Source organism: Amaranthus tricolor, chromosome 15, assembly GCF_026212465.1.
Source record: "Amaranthus tricolor cultivar Red isolate AtriRed21 chromosome 15, ASM2621246v1, whole genome shotgun sequence".
Lineage (NCBI taxonomy): Eukaryota > Viridiplantae > Streptophyta > Magnoliopsida > Caryophyllales > Amaranthaceae > Amaranthus > Amaranthus tricolor.
In genome coordinates, this window is record NC_080061.1 from 4,049,375 (window position 1) to 4,069,746 (window position 20,372).

Genomic DNA, 20,372 nt, shown 5'->3' on the forward strand with positions numbered 1-20,372 from the left:
TTAGACAAAATGAGCCAATTTATACTTTTAAGAAACCTATTATTCCGTGACATTTTGTCACATGATCATTCTATGGGTCAACTTATGTGGATACACAAATGGGGTATATATTGGCTCAGGCCAGCAAAATCACAACTATTAAGCATTAAACTTGCATACAACACTTGATGAGTTTTACTCTTTCCAAAATTCATATGGTATTTATAGTACCAAATTACCAATCAAACATTATATAAGTCTACAACCCACTATATCAATGATGTCGGAAATTCTGCATATGTAAAGTAGTAGAAGCTTAAATATATATCATATTCAAGTGACGCGCTGCAAATAAGAGCACTTTCTGTTGAATTCATAAATACTACTCCATAGACCACAGTAATTGATTGGTGTGCTTTCATAAAAGCATGCATAATCAAACTAGCAAAGATAATTGTAGTTATCCCTTGAATAAATCACAAAATTAAATGCCGTTAAAGGTAGTCGTCAAACCAATAAGATATGAATTAAGGTTTAGCAAACATGAACGTAGAGCACAGACCAACAGGAAAAGTGCCATCACAATTAGATCCATGCCCTTCTCCTTTCCTGTTGATGTAACCTGGATAATCATTCCTACTGAACGGGACTTCTTGAGATAAGTAGAAACCTGCTTCCTTACCCAGCTTCTCGATATCCCAAAGACTAAATGGACTTGCAGTTTTGTGAGTTATGTGTACTTCTCCATTGTTAGCTACCATCATGTGCGCGCACTTTAAAAACCCACGGAATAATTGTAGGTTATGACCCATAGAATGATCATGTGACAAAATGTCACGGAATAATAGGTTTCTTAAAAGTATAAATTGGCTCATTTTGTCTAACTAAAATGATCATGTGACCAATAGAGTCATTTCCTCACTTCTCCCCTTTCTTTCCTTTTCTGAGTCCTTTCCCCACTTCTCCCCTTTCTTTCCTTTCCTTCCCTTTCTCATTCTTTTTTTTCATTATAAATTTGCTATCCAAATATAATGAATTTAACTCTACTCGATCAATAAATGAATACCAGCAAAGGAAAACTCAATCTATTCAGTAGTTATACAAAGTTCACTAAAATTTAAATTGAAGAACTGCATTTAAGTATAAGTCCACAATAATTCTATAACACCATAATCATACAATTTCAAACATTAATTATTTTGAAATAAAATCTGAGTTATTTATTTCTTAACTAATGATATCATTTTTAAAAGTAATGCTTTATTAATTTTTATTTTTTTGAATTATTCATTGTAATTGTTAATTTTAAAGTCTACTACTATAGAATTTCCCATTAAAAAACTATATGTAAATATTGAAAACTAGTTATGATTCAATCTATTTAGTCAATTGTTGTTAGAAAATCATCTATATAAAAATATAATAAATTCAAAATATTTTTATATATTTTGCGCAAATAAAGCTTAATAAATGTGAAAAGTCATATGAGAAAAACAAAATGAGTAGGGATAATAGTTATACTCGATTTGCGAGCAACTGTGTTCACGTAAAAACAGTTCTGCATGTGGAAAATTGAAAACAATTCTATCAAAAGTTTGATTTTGCAAGGCACGATGTTTATGCATGGTATGTGCATCGACTCCATACACCAGATTGCATCCGTACGCCTCAAGAAGGTCAAGGTTGCTCTTCGCCTTTGCATACCTCATCTGCAGCATATCTGCAATTATTTCCTATTAGTTGTACTATTAACTTGTGAGACTTGAACATATCATGATTCATAATACAAGTACACAATAATGTTAAAGCCTTAATTTCAAACAAATATCGACCACATGAAATAATATTCCACTTTCAGATCAATGGTACCATGATTCATTTTACACAATAAAATAAAATGGAGATTTATCGTTCATACAAGTGATAAGAATCGAAAATTAGTGAAAGGAGTGAATTACAACGAATCATAACGCTAACCAATGATTCTTTATTATTTAGTACAATAGAATAAGAATAGAAAACAGATCAAACCTGGGGAATCTATGGAAGTAGCCACGATATTGGTAGCATTTCCAAAAGCAGTAGCAAGACTAAGTGCAAAGGAGAAATCTCCTTCCCCGATTAACAGTATTTTCTGCTTACTACTGTAATGTTTTATCCATTTTTCACCCTCCATATTCCCTCCTATAATTTGTTTATAGTTCATCCAAATTCTCCAACTCTATAAATTATATATATACTCCTGAACTGAATCTAAATGCATGAAACCTGTATTAATGTCATAATTATTATTCTGCATTTTCCAAGAGTTATAATAATTAGTTTTCGATGGATGAGTATCATTTATTACAAGTGGATATGGAAAGTTTACTTGTATTAGGCCTCATCTCCCAAGAAGTCTCTTTAGTTTCTTTCTGTATAGTCACACTATTGTAGTTTAGACTGTAGTAGGAGTGGACAGTCGAGTATATGGAACGTCATTTGCATTTCATTCAATGTCAACATCTTATCCTCTGTATTTCAAGGGAGTATATTTTTTATTTCATAGCCAATTTTTTTTTTAATTTAATTAATTATTCATTATCTAAGTTCATCTTAAGTTTTGAGAAAATCTTCAACAATTAAACTAACTTATTATTCTCTTATGAGCATACAAAATTTTTAAAACTTCTTTTACATATGATATAATAGAAAGTTAGAATTTTTCCGTTACTAAAACAATTGTATAAATTAAGGAAAGCTTATAAAAATATAGACAATAGTAATTACTAAGACATTTTATTACCCCAATGCCATCAACTGACTACTGGCTCCCACCTAATGTTGAGTTTTAGAGATGTACGCAATTTTACTCTTCTCTTGTGAGTGATAATGCAAACAACAAGGTCGTTTCTAATTGACCGTTTAAACACCATGTTGACAACACTAAGTACTCTTAGAATTTAGATCACATAGTGAAGAATCTTATTTATGATTGTAAGGTTTTAGTAAGTTTGTGTCCCACTAAATGAAGGCACTTGAAAGAGGTTTCTCCTCATTCCCCTCTCCAAGCTGCTAGCGTCTGGACGACTAGGCCAACGTTCCTGCGCTTTACGGTAGCAAAGATGTGAGTTTCACTCACATAACTCTGAGATATTAACACATACATGATTAAACATTTTCCGCATGAATAATCAAAAATGGTGAAACACTATAAGAGATGGTAAATGATTTGATATAGGGTCAAATAACAGACATGTTTAAGTAGTTTCATAACTTTCTTCACAAAATCCAAGCACAACACAGAAAAATCAATCAACATAACCTAAGCTTTCCAAAATCCTAGCTACACCTATTTTTTCTTCATTAAAACATTGATTGATTCATATGCACAACATGCCTAGTTCCCATGTTGGCACCAGTAAGAAGTCAGAAGCAACAACAATGAGGCATACCATTTAAACTCTGATGTAAGACGCAAGCAATGAAGCTCCTATAGAAAATGGATGAAGAAAACCAAAAGTCTTTCATAAGCCCATGTTAACAAATTTATCATAGCTTCGGCTTCGACTTACTCTTCTTTAATTAGGAAGGCCTGATGTCTCCTCCACATGAGAAATATTCCGAAAGGAACCTGGAGAGGGAGCCAATAGTGGTACTAGCAGGATTCTGTTCTTGTGGCAGAGTCCAATTTCTCAACATCTTAGAGCCGGGTAAAGGTGGGAATGGCTATGCTGTGCTAGCTGCAGGCCGTGTTTGAGTGAGACAGTGACGTGGGAGGGGATTTGCTGGTTTTGTGTTGGAACATCAGACCGCATCTGGGAGAGACTGTAGTGTGCGGTGGGATGTGCTGTGTTTCGTGTCGGGAAATCAGGCCGTATTTGAGAGAGACTGTAATGTGTGACAGGGTGTGCTGTGATTTGTGTCGGAACATCAAGCCGCGTTTGAGCAAGCCTGTAGGGTGGGGTGGGATGTGCTGCGTTTTGTGTCGAGACATCAGGCAGTGTTTGAACAGGCCGGAAGGGAGGGCCAAGATGCGCTGTGCTTTGTGTCGGAAAGTCAGGCAGTGTTTGAACAGGCCGGTAGGTTGGGGCAGGATGTTCTGTGTTTTGTGTCGGAACGCGCCATGTCTGGCGGGTCATGTTTTCATGCGAAAAAGTGGGCTGCCTGGCACAAAGCACACGCCGTACCAAATTCAAAACATCTTGTCCCTGCCACAGCCCTAACCCATAGCTTTGTGTATCATGCTGCGCCATGCCCAAGCCACTTGCATGCCAACCCGACCTGTGCCTATCTCTAGACCCAGGTGAGAAAATGAATTTGAAAGTGCTGCATTCTCCCAAAGGAAAAGGCTCGTCACACCTCCAGCTATCCCCTCTCTTGTTGTTATAACCCGGATAGTTCTCAATACGAAAGGGTACACAGTCAGAAAGTACAAGCGAGTTCTGAGAAGCAAGCTCCTCGAGATTCCAGTTACAAAATGGGGCCGATGTTTTATGGTTAACATGAATTTCACCATTAAGTCGCAGCATACCCCTTGCATTGTGGAAAAAGTCATGCACAAGCCTCCTATGCTTTCTGCACATAACAAAGCAACATAGAACTTCATTATCACTGATATCTGTAAAATAGCTTTACTGATTTTTAGAAAACAAAAGAAAACATCAAACATTACTTAATAATAAGCGGATTATCTTCCCTTCCATGAAAGCCGGCATGAGGAAAGTTGAAGATAATGCGATCAAACTTCCTCATCTTGAGATCAGTGTGAAGCTTCATTTTAGTTGCATCGACCTCGTGTAAAAGGAAGGCTCCTAGCTTCTGCAGCTTAACCAAGTTTGATCTTGCTTTCTTGTACTTCTTTGTTAAAGAACCTATGCCAATATTATTCTTGTTACTGAGTCCTCATTAAGTAGCTAAATGCCAGAAACACAGGGATCATACTAAGCCTAAATTGGGTGAATAGTCAATTTCAGAAAATGATGAAGAATTCTATGCCATAATGAAGATATTGAATCAATGGATCAACATAGTTAAATTAACACGTTCTTATCATAACCCTTAGTTTTAAAAAACCTGAGGCGCTAAAAGTCTCCAGAGCCTAGGTTTAGGCCTAAGGAGAAATCACTAGCCTTGAATGTGAGGCCCTCTAAACCCAAAAAAAAGGAAACTAAAACCCCCTAAAGAATACCCAAAAAGAAGAGAAGGCAAGAGAAAACATTATCTGGTGGGCAAGTTCATCAAATGAGTTTCTTAGGCTAAAACCAAAAGATGCACTAATGCTCTTGCCTTGAGGCACTCCATGGTGCTTGCCTTAAGGAATCACCTCCCTTGCTTTATCAAGACACCAAGTCCATCGCATACCGAAGATGCTAGCCTTAAGTACACCTAGACACAGTTTTCTAAACTAAGAGCATAATCCTAATAAGGTTATACTATGTACAATTCACATTAGATTATCTAAACATATACTCTAAAAGAGTTTTCCTCATATACAAATATGAGGTAATGGCTAAGTGAGTCGACCAATATCAAAAACATTCAAAAAATAAGAAACAAGCACAATTCCTTTTAATTTATCACCATGTATGGGTATTTAATGCTCTAGGATTATGTCACTCAAACACCTTGTTCCATGTAAATCCACTTGTGTGGTATTAAATAATTTCCTCTGTTACTCTACATTGTGATAAAAAAAAAAAACTCTTGCATAGATAACCACAATGTAGAAAACTCTAAGGAACAAAGGAGTAAAGAATAGGCACCGAACAATACATATTGCACAATAACAAGAGATTTCGAACTCAAACAAACACTTGGATTTTACACTCTTCACATTGCAAAATAAAAAATAAAAAATAAAAAATAAAAATTGGACAAAAACTAAGTTAAAAAGTCAAAACAAACAAATTCAGAGAAGAACCACCAAAGTTCAAGTTAAGGGTCAATAAGAGTGGAAAAGGCTAATAAGGTATTAACTTTAAATGAGGAAAAGTCCATGAAAAAGAAATTGAGCCTACTATTGACAAAGACACCAAAATGGGGTCTGATTAATATTTAAAGGAATCCATAAGCGAGAATTTTCTTCCATCCCAAAGTACTACTCCTATTATAACTTAATAAGTGTCAGATTAGGCATAAAATTTACATGAACATGAAGACGATACAAAAGAATGAAGCCTACTATAGACAAGGACACCAAAATTGGGTTCAATAAGTATATAAAAGTATCCATAAGCAAGATTTTTCATATAAAAGTACTATTATGACTTCATAAATATCAGAATTTCATGCAATTTACACTAAAATGACGGATTTTGATACACTAAAATGATGGGTTTTGAGTTAACTCATAAGTGAATTTGTTAAAGCTTCCATTTGAACCATGATTTTACTCCTAACAAGCAAAAGAACATTTACATGAACACATACTGAATTATCATATTTAAGTGCACACAACCCCAAAATCACCCAATATAAAATTTAGGCAATAATATAGGATAATGTAAATAAAGAAAACCCAACAAAATTTTAATCAATTTGTGTAAATAAAATCAAAATGTGACAGAGATCATACATATAATATAAAACCCTATTTTAAATGAAAAAAAAACTAGAACAACAAAATCAAAAAAAAAAGAGAAAGAGTAATAAAGCATAAGAGTCAAGAGAAGTAGCAACAATATTGGAGGCAGAACCCAAATTGTGAGCCAAAGACAATGAAAAAGAGAAGTCTCCTTCACCCACAAGCAGTATTTGATGAAAGGATGTATAACTGTAATTCACCCATTTCTCTATATCTTCATCCTCTTGATTGTTTATACATAACATTTGTTTATTCATTTCTTTTGAAGAATCATCGCTTTTAATATCTGCATTTTTGAAAAAGTTATGATGATCAAAAACAAATCTCTGCAAGTCTTCAACAAAACTTTGAGTCTTTTCCATTTCAAAATGAGTTGCCCTTCCTACTGTCCGGTAGCATTTTGTGTAACCATAAAATGTGAACAAACTTGAGAAATAAGTGGGTAAACTTGCATCAAAAAAAAAAAAAAGAGTGGGTAAACGTGCAATTTAAAGGATCTCTCAAAATAAAAATAAATAGGATTTCAATGTTTTTAGGATTTTTTTTGCAATCATTTTTTCCATCGAGTTTTCGTGGCATGTTATGAGATTAACGAAAATTCTATTATCATGGAATGAAAATTGATCAAGTAAATCCTTTTTTGGTAAATAAGTTTGTATATATTCACCCTGAAAAAACCATTTACAAACACTTGAAAAAGGAGACGAATAAATCTTTGGTTTGAATCACGATGAACAAGTAATCATCACATCATGTGCACTTCTTATATATGAAAAGTTTCAGATGTTGTATGCAATCAAAAGCAACCTCAAGGATAATGTACTAACGTTGCATAAATATAACCCCTCTTACCCTCACATTGCATCCATGTAATGATATCAATTGACAAGTAATTTGTCAAAAAACTCCCGGTTTGATACTAATAAATTTAATGCCTATCTATAAGGTTTTAATGCTACATATATCGTAATCATTTATCTAAGACATTACTCCAAGCACATATAGGTATAAAACCTGTTTGTTGCATATCACTCAAAAAGAGTTCTAATATTAGCAGGGTCCGATTTAAAAATGATGTGGGACTGTGGGTAAACATATTTAATAGCTTCCCATCAAATACAAGCCGCTTTCATGACAATGCACATAGCAACAAGATTTTTCCAGAATTTTTTGTTAAAAAGAAAAACAGAATTAGGGTGTTAACTTGAGAAATTGTAAAAACTAAACACAATTGAGGGATATTAAGCTGAATAAACAAACCCCAGATGCTAAATACAGCTAAAGAAACGTAAGAAACTGAAATTCAACTATGATTCACACCCATATCCGTTCTTATATCGATTGAAGAGCACGTACCACTTTCCCGTTAAAATCTTGGGTTCGATTCTTGCCTAACCTTGATCTTCCCTTGGTCTACTCAATAATTAAAAGAACAATAATCTTTTTACTTCAAAAAACTAGAAGATACTACTTCGCATATTATTACATGATATGGCAAATGACAGTAATTCAATATCTAAATTGAATGAAGACAAAAACAACAATAGAAATTTGTTAATAGAAATAGTTGCAAATAATACCAGCAATTCATGATGTATAACACTCGATATTAAAGGATTATAAATCATGAAATGGAAACCATATGAAAAGAAGAAAGTACGATCAAGAAAAGAAAACTCACCTGAATTTGACAGTTGGACTTGGTATTGCCCAGTTTTTTCTGCAAATGTGGAAAAGCTATAGTTTAATGCAAAGATAAATCGGGGAACGACGACGTATTATCTAAGTATGCTGTTTAACTTCGAGGTTAGTTCTCGGGTTTGGATTTCTTTTTGTGGGGCTTCCCACCCACATTCTTCTTTGTTTTTGGGATGAAACCGTTTGAAAAATAAAATAAAATAATCTTTTAGAAAAAATAATTTTAAAGAAATTTTAATTTTCAAAATAAGCGTTTTTATGTCTGGATCTAAGATTAGTGTTTACTTGTTCTTACTAACAATGAATACCAAAATAAAACAAATAGTATGTTCGATATTATTAACAGCGAACAAGCAATGTTTTTATTTTTTTTGTCCTTTCATACGTTATAATATTGTTTTTCTTTTGTTCGTTATAAGCAACAACAAAGTAGTAAATTATTCTCTCTTGTTTGTTGTGCCTATGGTAAAAATAAATAAAAATAAAAAAAACTCGATTAAAAGAAAATTTTCAAACAACTTAAATTATTTCTTTTAAGTGAGACACTATCATAGTTGTATTAGTGGGACTACTTAACCTATATATAAATGTCTCATAATGAAATGGTACCAAACAGCTCAAATTTAGTTATACTATATAGATCAATTTAAGATTGCACACGCCAAAACCTACTTGAATGAAAATTTGTGAACTTTTATTTGTTTGGTTAATCCGATATTTGATATACAAACAAATTTTAGTTAATTACACGTTAAGACAAGGCTACGACATAGTTATCGATGTAATAATGTGCACATGTTATGTACCATATCAAGAAGGTCTTAGTAAATAACGATTATCTGTGAGATTAACAAATTACCCTTACGTGATAAGTTTTAATAGGGTGAGAGTTTTATTATTTTAATATATCTTTTTTATTTTATTTATTTTATTATTTTTTTGTCTTTTTGTAATGATTTACAAATCACGTTGATTAATGAGGAATTTTTGATATTATATACGCATTCTAGGGCAGAGCTAACTATGACGTTTGATGAAGAAGAATATCAAAAGAATATTTTCAAACTGCTTACGTAAAAAGCATGTTCCTGTGTTTCAACTAATAACAACATTACATCACTCCAACACCATTAAATAATTTCCGTTTAAGATTGGGAACTTAGAAGAATATCTTGACACTTAATAACATAAATACAACATTCAAATAAACGTAAACGGTATTTCTAGTTAACTTTATTTTATTTGACGAGAACACAAGTACTATACAACAGTCAGCACAAACAGAGATAATTACAAACAAGGAGGGCATAAAAGCACAAGTAGTTTAAGTCACGCAGAATCTTCTGCACGTAATATTTTGGAAAGCTCCTTCACAATGGGCTTCTCCTTTATATTATTCTGCTCAGTCTTAAGGCGCCATTTCTTTGAAGTGTTTTCAGCCTATAATTGTAAACTCCTAGTCAATTTACAAGCTTGCACAAAAAAGAACAATGAAACTAGCAGAGATGATAGTGAATGAGCATACAACATACCCAATCTCTCAAGGGAGCTAATTGCTTCCTGAAACTCTCGGAATTTTGCTGGACTAAATCTCTTCCCTTTGTCCTAATATCATCAGTCTGCAATGCAAAATCTTCTTGTGAGCATAACTTATAGGAGCATATGATCAAGATTATATTTGAACTAAAATGAAGGAAGAAAGAATTGGTCTACAGTTTCCAAACAATCACGCCAATAGCAAAACTCCGATACTAATGCCTTAATTTGTTATCTCCGATAGCTTATGGGTTTGGATGTGGTAACCCTTGCCTTGTGATTTGTAAATGAGGGATGAGCTTGGTCAAATACACAAAACCGAGCCTTATGATTATCGATGGATGAGCTTGGTCAAATACACAAAACCCAATTTTGCTAAGCGAGTGAGGGCATCACTTCAAAAGCCCAATGCCTAATTTGCAGTTAGAGATGGAGCAATAAAGGGTAAATTCCATTATGGAGATATGATCACTGCCATCGCCCAGGACAGTGGGTGTAAGAAATCGGCTACCCCAAGTTCTTTAAGAACCAAGGGTCATAAACTTGACCTTTAGAGCCTCCCGGAGAATGGGATAGCAAGAAATCCCAATAGACAGAATTGCATCTTCCGATATGCGGAGGTACCAAAATGTGATGTAAATATTGTTTTCTCTTGGTCATCACGGTGAAATGGTGTATGGAAAATCCCTCTAATGACCTTCAAGAAAACGTAAATGAGAGTTGTGTGCCAACTTTCTAAGCATTTAGTCAATAAAGGGACGATTGCAGTGATTTTTCTAAGTGCCTTTGTTTAATTTGTGATATTCTCATATTCATAAGCTCAATTTTCAAGCTAGTCTAGTATGTGCACACAAAGGTATCCCAGTTAATACCCCCACTATATAAGCTTATCAACAGGTGAAAAGGATGTAACCCTCCCTATGTATGGCTGACAAGCAAGACAACTGAACCACACTAAATTGTGTCATCCAATTCCTCAAATTCCCTTTAAGAAATTATTCTATCACATTAAAGAGTTTGATCAGTTTAGCCCAGAATCACTATGTCAATTGTTTGTTTTATAGCAAAGCTTTTAACTTGCAGTACAAAATCACATCAGAATCGAAATGATCCTGATGCTGCCCAATTTGACAAGCCCCACTATAACTTTCAAAATCACAAATCTCAAAATGAGATACAAATCTATCAAAAGCCACAAATAGTAATAAAAAACAGCAAGTGATTCACGTACAGTATGAATGTCTAGCTTTGATGCAACTAATCTATAGGTGACTGCAGCACTTCCAAAGATTATCGCAGTAGCAACAGCAAAAGCTGTCCCGACTTGAACAAAAAATAAACAAATCTCAATTGATAAAAACAGATCACAAAAAATATAATTATACTCATCAGAGTAGAGACGTTGTGAAAGTTAAAGAGATTATAGTATGATTCAGCATAATCTACTAGCATGAAAAAGGACTAGGGAATAAGAGCAAGAAGTCAATGCAAAAACACAAGACATACTTTGTGCAAAACCTTCGGCTGCAGCTCTTATTTTTTCAGGATTGATTTCTGGTTGTTGCTTAAGCCGTAAATCATTAGCCGTTGATGCTGTAATAGAAAACTCCGCTGTCGGTAACTGCCACCTGCATCCACAGTGGCGGACCCAGGAATTTCAATTTGGGGGGGCAAAATCCGAACGTCACGTCGTTCGAATAATTTGATCGTCGTCCGAATAATTTTTTTTTTAAAGAAAATTAGAAAATTACAAGAAAAATAGAAAATTACAATTTACAATATCAAATCCGATGTTAAAAGTTTTACAATCCAAAATATTAAAAAAAAAATACAAGCGTTCAAATGAAAATTACAAATTCATCCTTCGAGTTTTCATATTTTTAAAGCGATCAATAATCTTTTCATCAGAAACTTGTAGAAACACTTCCTCCTCAATGTAAGTAACCAAACAATCATTCACTAGTTGATCACCCATGCTATTTCTCAACTTATTTTTGACAAACGTCATTGCGGAAAACACTCTTTCTACACTTGCCATAGCAACAGGAAGAATCAACATCAACTTGATTAGCAAATGTATAAGAGGAAAAGTCTCATGTTTCCTTGTTTTAACAAGCATCATGGAAAGAGAATTGATATCTTGCATATTAACAATATCAACTTCCATATTAACATCTTCACTTGGAGGGGAACTTAAAGGAGGACTTAGAGGGGAACTTAAAGGAGAAGATTCATTGCCTTCGTTAGATGTTTGTTGGGATTTCATTCTTTTAAACAATAATTCACGAAGATCGGGTTGTCTTCCCTTTGCTTTTGACTTTTTCGAACAAGGTGAACTTGAATTACTTGACATTTCCTAATTAAATTAGAAATATGACTCAATTATTCAATCTAATTATTCAAACTATCAAGTAACAACTTGTAACCAATGAACCAAACAAATTATTCAATTAAACAAACAATTTAACTAAATATTTAATTGATAACAAACAAACAATTTAACTATCAAGAATCAAGAATCAAAGAATCAAGAATCAAGAATCAAAGATCAACAATTAAACAAATTAACAATGAACTAATGAAGCTATGAAACAATTAAACAAATTAATAATTACAATTACAAATTAACAATTAAATAAGTAATGGAAGCATGGAACTCACAAGTGACAAAGTGTACTGTCGTGTCTGTCGAAGTATGGAATTGAAGAGGAAGAGGAAGCGACGAAGAACAGTCAGTGAGTGACTGATGAGTCAGATTGTCGAAGGCTCGAATCGAAGTATGGAATTGAAGAGGATGAGGAAGCTGGAAGAGGAAGTATGGACTATGGAACACAGGAACAGTCGCGAATCAATTAATCGAAGGTCGATTAATGGAAGAGAAAGTATGGAAGGTCGATTACTCGATTGTCGAACTGTCGAAGGAAGAGGAAGAGGAACAGTCAGTGTTCAATTGGCCGGCCGGTGCCCGGTGCCGTTTGTGGCGGTGGAGATTTGGAGAAGGAAGACTGGAAGAGGCAGCCGCAGTAATGGTTTAGGGAATTAGGGTTTCAGACTGGAAGAGGAAGAAGGAAGACTGGAAGGCTGGAAGTCGAAGACTGGGTCTGGAATTAAACAAACATTTTTTAATTTTTTTTTAAAGGTAATTAGCGACGGGAATTGTGGTCGCCAAGTGGTCGCAAAAAATAATTTTTTTTTTTTTTTTGAAAAAATCTCATTTATTTTTTTCAGATTGGGGGGTCCACTGCCCCCCCTTGCCCCTAGCTGGGTCCGCCACTGTGCATCCACACATTGACTTGACTTGAAAAGGCAGAACTATAAAGTGTGGCAATGCAAGACAATTTTTTAGGGATAAAACGGGTACAAGTTAACATTTGAGCTCATTTTTTTAATTTTGACCATAGATTGCTTCACTTGGCTCTTGTATCCCAAGTTACTTGGGAAGCAAGAAACAAAGATGAGCCGACATATCTCCTCTTTATATCAATTTTACAGTCCCTTTTTGTCTTGTTCATCAAAATCAAACCAAGCTGATAAACACAAACACTAACAAAGGCACTTAGAAAAATCACTGCAATCGTCCCTTTATTGACTAAATGCTTAGAAAGTTGGCACACAACTCTCATTTACGTTTTCTTGAAGGTCATTAGAGGGATTTTCCATACACCATTTCACCGTGATGACCAAGAGAAAACAATATTTACATCACATTTTGGTACCTCCGCATATCGGAAGATGCAATTCTGTCTATTGGGATTTCTTGCTATCCCATTCTCCGGGAGGCTCTAAAGGTCAAGTTTATGACCCTTGGTTCTTAAAGAACTTGGGGTAGCCGATTTCTTACACCCACTGTCCTGGGCGATGGCAGTGATCATATCTCCATAATGGAATTTACCCTTTATTGCTCCATCTCTAACTGCAAATTAGGCATTGGGCTTTTGAAGTGATGCCCTCACTCGCTTAGCAAAATTGGGTTTTGTGTATTTGACCAAGCTCATCCATCGATAATCATAAGGCTCGGTTTTGTGTATTTGACCAAGCTCATTGTAGGAATGCTAATAGATGATCGAATGCAACAAGAGGGGGGGTGAATTGTTGTGGTTTTAGTTTAAGAATTTTTGCTCAACTTTTTGCGGAATTATATCGAGTAAAGAACAAAACTTAAACTTTAAAACGAAAAGACAAATAATAAAGAGAGACAAGAATTTTACGTGGAAACCTTTTGGGCCTAATCAAAAGGAAAAACCACGACCCCCCGGGATTTCAAAATTCTCACTATGTTTAGGCAATTAGTTACAATTACACAAAACAATACTTTGCTTCACTTGAAGCTTCTCAATTCTCTAAGTACTTTTCTCTAAACTTCTCTTCTTAGACCTAATTCTCTTCTCTTCTATTCTCTCCTTCTCTTTCTCTTCTCACGATTTTCTCTTCTTCTACCCTTAGACTTCCCACAAGTCTAATTATAACAAAACACTTAATAACCCTTTACAAGGCCAATTCTCATTAAGATCAAAAATAAATAGTTGCTCAAGAAAAATATTATGAATTAATTGGTATTAAAAACTTAGAATATTTTTCTCAATTAATCTCCCTTTTTTCTGGACACTCTTGATCTATATTTTCTAAACCGTGAATTCCTTCTTTTATAATGGGAACAGCAGACTATGCACTCAGCCCACGTTTACCATGAACTGCACATACCCACGTTTTCCCTTAACTTACTTGCTCCCAAAGAAAATGGAAAGTTAGTTAATAATAGGAGTGGAATGCAACTGCTGCTTGCACATGCACGGTTAAGTCTATACGATCAAAGGAGGTTCCTACTTTGTAGGAGACAAATTCAAAGTAGAGACAAAGTCTCTTGAATTCCGATTTTATAGGAGATAAAAAAGGAATTGATTTTCTCCTTATTTTTAAGCGAGTAAAAATCCTTTTTGCCAATTAATAAATAAACTTAATTAAGCAACTAATTAAATTTAACCTTTTACATTAACTTAAAAACAGAAATAATAAATTTCGTAGTTTCCAGTCAACGTTATTCTCCAGACCTGCTACGTAGGAACAGCACACTGTCTCCATCTACAATTTTCGTCAGAACTTCAACTCTAGGAACATTAAACTGTTTTCCAGAGCCATTGTCCAACTTCTTGGATATTTGAGACTTGTACTTCTTCCACGAATCAAGTCATAGGCTTCATCAACGATTCACATTAAATCGGATATATACCTACAAAACAATCTCTAATAATATGTTTGTTTATTTAAAGTAAAGTCATCATCAAAACCTTAAGAGGCCAACAAATTCCCCCTTTTTGATGATGGCAAACTTTATAAACAAACTTAAGTGAAAAATAGAGTAAAACAAAATTCATAGAGCATACTAGAGATTAAAGTAACTCTAATTAACTTAGCAAATCAACTTGTTAGAATATAATTTACCAAGCATTCATAATCAAACAGTTTACTCTAAAATATCAAATATTTAAATATTTTTCAACACAGTTTTCAAAATAATTCAAAATAAAATAAAATTAACTTAAAACTTAAATGAATTAAACTAAGTTAGACTAAAATAAACTAAATAATAAACTGTCATAAAATAAACTAAAACTAACATAAATAAAACTATAATAAACCTAAAAATAATAAACATAACTTATCAAGTATTCTCACAGAATCAGATATCTTCAACAAACTTAGCAACACTGATTAATCACTAAACTCATAATCAACACAGCAGCACACATATCATTCATAAGAATCAATATAAATCAATAAGATATGTAACTGTGCAATCACTGCTCCTCTTAAGTTTGTGCATAATCTTCCCCCTTTTGACATCAATCAAAAAGAATTTGAAGGTATCAAATCTCAGCACAAACCATATAGGCTTGTTAGTGATGAAAACAACAAACAACAATAACAAAAGCAAGTGCTATGAACAATGATGATACCTGCATAGCGTTAATGTTCACAGACCATAAAAATAGAAACAAAGAAAAGTAATAGGTTGTTCAAAGTTACAACTACGATGTACCCCTGATGGTACAAAGTAAAAAGAGTGAAATTGTTTGAGAAATACATCAGCCAATCATATTTTTAAAAGCAAGGGGAGAGGGTTCAGGAGGCAGTCTCTTCATCGATGTATTCTGTCTGCACCTCTACTGTGTCCAGCTTAGCACCAAGCCGATGTTCCATTTGGGTCAGCTGATCCACAATTGAGGCTAGTGAGACACGAATTTCAGCTTGAAAAGCAATGAAATGAGACTGAAGATCTAGGAGCTTGGAGAGAATGGAATCTAAGGAAACTGCAGGGACAGAGTCAAAGTTAGTACAGCCAATATTAGGTGAAGTGTGTGATGGTTGTGGTGGTGTAAATGGGATAGGTGATGGTGGTGGTGATGGAATATGTTGTGGTGGTGAATTGGCTGGTCTAGGAGAGGAAGGTTGATTTAGTGTTGGCTCAGGAATGGCGTCAGAAGGTGTTTCATCAACCAAAGTAGCCTTACGTTTCGAGGCCAACCTCCTACTCTTCCTTTGTAATGACTTTGCCTTCTTTCTCATAGCTATCACAATCTCCTCATCACTTGAATCACTACAGAGATTGTGAGGGATTGTTTCATCCAAGGCTTCCTTTTCTTTTTCTTTTTCCCCCTCATTTGCAGCTCCATCCTGTTCCTCTTTCTCAGATTTTTCAGTATTTTCAGAGGGAACAGGATTTTGTTCCTTTTCTCCCTCATTCTCCTTGTCCTCCTTTTTCTCCTCTTCCTCCTTTTCTTCTTCAACTTCTTCAGCCCCTTCTTCTTCAGATTCAACTTCTACAACCTCCTCATGCATCAAAACTCCCTCATCATTCAATTTCAAATGCAAATTTTGTAAGCATTTAGCACCAATTTTCATATTAGGACCCATTGGGAACTCCAACCCTTCCAATGGGACCTCAAACTTCCTAAAAATCCATGTTAGCAACCCTCCATAACCAATGAAACTTTTCTTTTCAATGCAGTCTGATAAATGAGAGATCATCAACGAAGGAAAATTTATTTTAATTTGTTTTTCCATACAGTAAATCAAGGTGGCGTCACGCAAACTCACTTGACTACGCTTTGAGTTTCGTGGCAAGATAAATCTGCGAGCAACATTGTACAACAACTTATGCATAGGGGACAGAACATTGTGACTGATCTTCCCCTTTTGATCAACTCCTAAAAATTTTAAAATTGTTCGTTCATTAATGCCAGAAAATGCAATCTTTGACCCAATATGATATGTATCGAAACCAATATTGGGAACATTAAATCATTCCCCTAATAAAGCGCTGTTAAATTCAATTTTAACATCTTTAACAACACTCGAACACATACCTCCATCATTAGAGAAATTTACAATGAATTCTCTCATTAGGTTAGGGAAAATCGAATTGCAACTGAAGTTTGACATCAATGACTCCCATTCTTGAAACTTTAAAATGTCATGCAATTTAGGAAAGTTAGTAGAATCATACCAATATTTGTCCAACCCGAACCCTACTGTCATCTCCTTCGCCACTTCTTCTGCACTATTTGGATCAACATGCTTCGATCGCTTGGCTACTCTAGAAGATGAGGCACCTGTTGACATTTTCCTTTTGGTAGTTATGGGTTCAGTGGAGTGTTTTGGTGATTCTTGGGTGGTTTCATTTGGTGTGGATGGTGAATCCTGCAGTAATGGTGGTGGAAGAACTACTCTTAGTGGTTTTGGTTGATTGGGAATGCTGGATTTGGGAGTTTTCTTCCCTGATTTAGATGATTTGGGGGTTTTCATTTTGACGGTTTTGAAAGAGGAAGAACAGTTAGAGAGATTTTCTTGAGTGAGAAATTGAGAGAAGGTTTGGGAAGGTGTAGTGTTATGACGTAAAGAAGGAGATTATAAATGTTTGAAATGACGGTTGCCTCTCCAAGTCCCATCACTTCATTTTCTTTGCATTACTTGAATAAGAACCGTTTCCCCTTTTTATTTTTATTTTTGAGACGGCTTTTTATATTTCCAAACAATATAAAGAAAGAAAAAAAATTGTGAAATGTAAAAGAATTATATATATATATATATATAATATATGAAGTATGAAATAAAATGTATATATATAATGATTGATTATGAAATGTATATAAAATAAAATAGAGGAATAAAGAAAATGAACAATGAATTAGGATAAATAAGAAGTTGCAACATAAATAATGAATATTTGCTTTGGTCTGATCAAATTAACAACATGCAAACATAAACACATTCATAGTACAAACTTTATTACGTGCTCACTGATCCATGCAATAATTGATATACAATCAAGATATTGAGATTGATTCCTAACCTTTTCATTTTCATGATGCTTCAACGGGAAATATATGCAACTTACTTTAGTGGAGCTTGATCATACCAAGTTCCAATCTCATCTTTTCATATTGTTCCCTAGGAAGCGGTTTGGTCAGAATATCTGCAACTTGTTCATTTGTGTTAACATGCTTCAATACAATATTTTTGTGTTCTACGTTATCCTTTAGAAAATGATGTCTAATATGTATATGTTTAGCACGAGAATGATGCACTGGATCTTTAGATATACATATGGCACTAGTATTATCACAAAAAATAGGAATGCATTCAACTTTAATACCAAAATCTCTAAGTTGCTGTTTTATCCAAAGCATTTGGGAACAGCAAGCTGCTGCTGCTACGTATTCAGCTTCTGCCGTGGATAATGCAACTGTGTTTTGTTTCTTGGAACTCCATGAAACTAAACATGAACCTAGAAATTGTACCATACCTGATGTACTTTTTCTATTAACAAGATCACCTGCATAATCTGCATCACTAAAACCTTTTAAATCATAAACATCACTTTTAGGATAAAATAGGGACAAGTCGTCTGTTCCCTTCAAATATCTCAAAATTCGTTTAACTGCAGTGAGATGTGATTCTTTAGGACTTGATTGAAATCTAGCACACAAACCAACACTAAAGGAAATATCAGGTCTACTTGCAGTTAGATACAATAAAGAACCTATCATGCCTCTATACATGGTTTGATCTACATTGTTCCCATTTAGGTCTTCATCTAGTCTAACATTGGTAGCCATAGGTGTGTGGTTGGTTTTAGAGTTGTTTAGTCCATATTTCTTAAGAAGTTCTTTGATGTATTTTTGTTGATGAATGAAAATACCATTTTCAGTTTGTTTAATTTGCAAACCAAGAAAGAAATTTAATTCTCCCATCATGCTCATTTCAAATTCTGTGCCCATAAGGTTAGCAAATTCTTTACACAATGAATCATTAGTAGCACCGAAAATAATATCATCAACATAAATTTGAACAACCAATATGTGAGAACCTTTATTCTTAAAGAACAAGGTTTTGTCGATTTTTCCTCTTACAAAGTTATTTTGAATCAAAAACTTTGAAAGTCTTTCGTACCATTGCCTAGGTGCTTGCTTCAAGCCATATAGGGCTTTGTCAAGCTTGTAGACATGATTAGGACAAGAGGTATTCTCAAAACCTGGGGGTTGTTCCACAAAAACTTCTTCATCAAGATAACCATTCAAAAAGGCACATTTCACATCCATTTGATATAACTTAAAATTCATAAATGCAGCAAAAGAAATTAAGATTCGAATAGCCTCTAACCTTGCAACTGGAGCAAAGGTCTCAGTGTAATCAATACCTTCTTGTTGATTATAACCTTTAACCACGAGTCTTGCTTTATTTCTAACAATTATTCCATGTTCATCAAGCTTGTTCCGAAATACCCATTTCAAACCAATAACTTTCTTGTTTTTCGGTTTGGGTTCCAAGTGCCACACTTTATTTCTCTCAAACTCATTTAACTCATCTTGCATGGCAACTATCCAATCGGAATCCTTTAAAGCTTCCTCGTGATTTTTAGGTTCAAGTGATGAAAGGAACGCAAAATGTGCACAAAAGTTTCTCAATTGAGATCTAGTTTGTGTTCCCTTATTTATATCACTTATAATTGAATCAAGAGGATGATATCTTTGATATTTCCAAGGCTTAGGCACAAATTCTCTTGAAGGAACAGTAGCATGTTCTTGTTCAGCAACTTGATTGATATTCTGTTCATTTGCTGGATCATTTTGTTCATCTGTGGGAACAGCTGGATTGGGAACAGTTTGCTGGTCCTGTTGTGCTGGCAGTTCCTGGAATTGGTCAGTTTCTTCTGCCTCTTCTTGTATCGACTGTTCATCTGCTGTTCCATGATCTTGCACTTTGATTCCATCATCATCATCTTCTAAGTTTGCAAGACCTATTTTAATGTTACTTGTTTCCTGTTCACTTGTTGAAAAGTTAGTTTCATCAAAGATTATGTGAACAGACTCTTCTACACACATTGTTCTCTTATTGTAAACTCTGTAGGCTTTACTTTGTGATGAATAACCGAGAAACACTGCCTCATCACTTCTTTCATCAAATTTTCCTATATTTCGTTTTCCATTCACATGTACAAAACATTTGCATCCAAACACACGAAAATAGGAGATATTTGGTTTAATACCTTTGAGCAATTCATAAGGTGTCTTTGAAGTGATTGGTCTTATAAGAA

General features: G+C 34.4%; 2 protein-coding genes across 9 annotated transcripts; both read right to left on the bottom strand.

Annotated features, from left to right (window-relative positions):
• Positions 1 to 506: 506 nt before the first annotated feature.
• On the bottom strand, positions 507 to 2,155 carry LOC130800944 (uncharacterized protein At4g26485-like). Its single transcript, XM_057664689.1, has 4 exons — positions 2,011 to 2,155; positions 1,501 to 1,699; positions 882 to 975; positions 507 to 752 (listed from the first exon to the last, which is right to left on the bottom strand). Exons 1-4 carry the CDS (start codon positions 2,153 to 2,155, stop codon positions 507 to 509), a joined length of 684 nt encoding a protein of 227 aa, XP_057520672.1.
• Positions 2,156 to 3,146: 991 nt separating this feature from the next.
• On the bottom strand, positions 3,147 to 8,377 carry LOC130800761 (uncharacterized). 8 transcript variants are annotated; one of them, XM_057664380.1, is made up of 4 exons: positions 8,226 to 8,354; positions 6,735 to 6,830; positions 4,634 to 4,832; positions 3,147 to 4,536 (listed from the first exon to the last, which is right to left on the bottom strand). In XM_057664380.1, the coding sequence occupies exons 2-4, from the start codon at positions 6,799 to 6,801 to the stop codon at positions 3,654 to 3,656; spliced, it is 1,149 nt and encodes a 382-aa protein (XP_057520363.1). In that variant the 5' UTR covers positions 6,802 to 6,830; positions 8,226 to 8,354; the 3' UTR covers positions 3,147 to 3,653. The 8 variants fall into 8 exon arrangements, with proteins under 8 accessions (XP_057520363.1, XP_057520364.1, XP_057520359.1 ...); XM_057664381.1 differs by having other exon boundaries at positions 6,706 to 6,830; XM_057664376.1 differs by having other exon boundaries at positions 6,657 to 6,830.
• Positions 8,378 to 20,372: the final 11,995 nt, after the last annotated feature.

Coding starts and splice junctions, on each gene's coding strand:
- LOC130800761 (XM_057664376.1), bottom strand. CDS start 6,801: ATGAATAAACAAATGTTATGTATAAACAATCAAGAGGATGAAGATATA. Junction 4,833..6,656: donor GTCTTTGGCTCACAATTTGG/GTTCTGCCTCCA, acceptor ATATTGGCATAG/GTTCTTTAACAAAGAAGTAC. Junction 4,537..4,633: donor GATAATCCGCTTATTATTAA/GTAATGTTTGAT, acceptor TGTTATGTGCAG/AAAGCATAGGAGGCTTGTGC.
- LOC130800944 (XM_057664689.1), bottom strand. CDS start 2,155: ATGGAGGGTGAAAAATGGATAAAACATTACAGTAGTAAGCAGAAAATA. Junction 1,700..2,010: donor TACTTCCATAGATTCCCCAG/GTTTGATCTGTT, acceptor AAATAATTGCAG/ATATGCTGCAGATGAGGTAT. Junction 753..881: donor GTGAGGAAATGACTCTATTG/GTCACATGATCA, acceptor GGGTTTTTAAAG/TGCGCGCACATGATGGTAGC.